General features: G+C 35.0%; 1 protein-coding gene across 1 annotated transcript in view; it reads left to right on the forward strand.

The window, feature by feature from the left end:
* LOC122263312 (uncharacterized) overlaps nucleotides 1–2,184 on the forward strand; it is an 11,733-nt gene extending 9,549 nt beyond the window's left edge. The window contains exon 7 of the mRNA XM_086549304.1: nucleotides 701–2,184. Within this exon, the coding sequence (XP_086405430.1) occupies nucleotides 701–725 (25 nt within the window). The 3' untranslated portion in view covers nucleotides 726–2,184. The remainder of the gene's footprint in view (nucleotides 1–700) is intronic.
* The last annotated feature ends 316 nt before the right edge of the window (nucleotides 2,185–2,500 follow it).

The raw sequence follows: 2,500 nt of genomic DNA on the forward strand, positions 1-2,500 counted from the left end.
CTCTCTCTCTCTCTCTCTCTCTCTCTCTCTCTCTCTCTCTCTCTCTCTCTCTCTCTCTCTCTCTCTCTCTCTCTCTCTCTCTCTCTCTCTCTCTCTCTCTCTTTCTTTCTCTCTCTCTCTCTCTCTTGCTCTCTCGCTCTCTCTCTCACTCTCTCACTCTCTCTCTCTCTCTCGCTCTCTCTCTCTCTCTCTCTCTCTCTCTCTCTCTCTCTCTCTCTCTCTCTCCTCTCTCTTTCTCTCTCTCTCTCTCTCTCTTTCTCTCTCTCTCTCTTTCTCTCTCTCTCTTTCTCTCTCTCTCTTTCTCTCTCTTCTCTCTCTCTCTCTCTCTCCTCTCTCTCTCTCTTCTCTCTCTTCTCTCCTCCCTCCCTCCTCCCTCCCTCCCTCCCTCCCCTCCCCTCCCTCCCTCCCTCCCTCCTCCCTCCCTCCCTCCCTTATCCTCCCTTTCCCTCCCTCCTCTCCCTCTTCCTCTCCCCCTCTCCCCCTCTCCCTCTCCCTCTCCCTCTCCCTCTCCCTCTCTCTGTCTTTCTCTTTCTTTTTCTTTCTCTTTCTCTTTCTCTTTCTCTTTCTCTTTCTCTCTCATTCTCTTTCTTCCTCTCTTTTTCTCTTTTCTCTTTATTTCCTTCCCCTGTATCTTCCTTTTAAAATTTTAGGTGCACAATAGCTTAAATCTGATTAAGACCCATTTTTTTTCTTCCCACAGAGTGAACGAAAGTGAAATCTGGTGAAGAACTTCTACATGTCTTCACAAGAGAACTTCAGATGTCACTGACACATAATTATTCTGTCCTTTGAATAGCATGTAGATAAGATTATGTTATTTGAATACTGTTTACAATATTTATTTCATAGGCATTCCCTCACCTGTTTTTTTTTTTTTTTTAATGTTATTTTTTTATTGTTTTGAAGTTTTTCTTAATGATATGTTTGATGCCATTAACTACTTACTTATCAATATAATGAAGAATTTGATATCTACCTCAGCGTTAGCGTTTCTAGTTTGCCAGTCTCTTTAAGCAGGCATCAACATTTTTTTTTTTTTTTTTTTTTTTCTATGAAAATCTTTTATTGTATTGTTATGATTATGAAGTACCTGATTTACTTGTAGCGTAGACTTTACTGGGAAGAAGCCTTTGATTTATTTCTTTAGTTTTTATATTTCTCTGACTTTGTTTATCATGTTATTTTGGTATTATCTTTGGGTATGAATAACTTCATGTTATATTCCCTAGAACGAATGTTTATCAATAGAATATTACTTAATAGCACACCTGCAGACCCCAAGGTAATCATATGATGTATAAATGCATTTTGAAGTGATTGGTTGGTAATGTACAAATATCATAACTAGTGCTTATTATCCATATAGTTCACAAATACCATAATTACACCAAACTGAAACTAAACCTCGAACAGTATTACCCATATCACTTTGTATAACATAAATCAGCCGTAGTCAGGATGTTTGTACAAAGAATGATAAGACTGAATGATGATATGAACTTGTATCTCATAATAGCCATGTATTTACACTAAGGACTAGATGTACATGAAGACTCTTCAGTATTTATGTGAGGACATCAAATATATGATGTGATGTTTATATGATGCACAATTTAGCCTTCCACAACGCACCACATCATAACATGTACAACCAAGGATAGGCATCATTAGGTGATCTGAGTTTCACTTATTTTGGAGACTTATGGTCTGATAAAGGAGTCTATATATGTTGTGATAGCATTGTGATACTGGTTAGCACTTGGTATGATGCCACAGTTATACAAATGAAATAATGAATTGTGATTTCAATAAAATGAAAATTGTAGTATTATAGGCTTTAGATTTTGAAAGAATGATCAAAGTTTGTTTAATTGTGATTGCAATAGATAGTACTTATCATATTTTTGCTAATTACATGTTGTTGTTGTTGTTTTTTTGCAAAGACTCTTCTAAAGGAATTTATATAAAACCCTGTACATTTCTGTATATTTCTATTCTTATATATATATTTACGCTAAACAAAATGTAAGTAAAAGTTAGATATTTTACGAGTGGATATCAGTTACACGATGTAAAATGAAGGATTTTAAACAAATATCAGAGTATTTAAGTTGTGATTTTGATAAAAGGTTTTGTTTATATTTTTTGTACTTATATTACTAAATTATATGGCTTATTTCAAAATATTGATTGATTTTCCCTGCATGGACAAGTGATATGCATTGTGTATTGAGTCTTCCTACATAAATATTAATACATATCTGACCACATAGCATTCTGACAGGAGTTTTTTCAAGGTCTGTAAATGCTCTCTCTTTCTTAATATTTTCTCAGATTGAAAATTGGGTTTGTTGTTCCCTTGTCTTCTTTGCCCTCTGATGCCATAAGTATTAATTGATTATAATTAAGGAACTCTTATCAGCCACTGTTTCCCTTGTCTTTCTAGTGGATTATGCTGTAACCACTGATTGTCTATATGTTTTTCAAGTTTTTGATTAAC

The sequence above is a fragment of the Penaeus japonicus genome, unplaced genomic scaffold (genome assembly GCF_977035675.1).
Source record: "Penaeus japonicus unplaced genomic scaffold, GWHDUDI00000001_assembly GWHDUDI00000022, whole genome shotgun sequence".
NCBI lineage: Eukaryota > Metazoa > Arthropoda > Malacostraca > Decapoda > Penaeidae > Penaeus > Penaeus japonicus.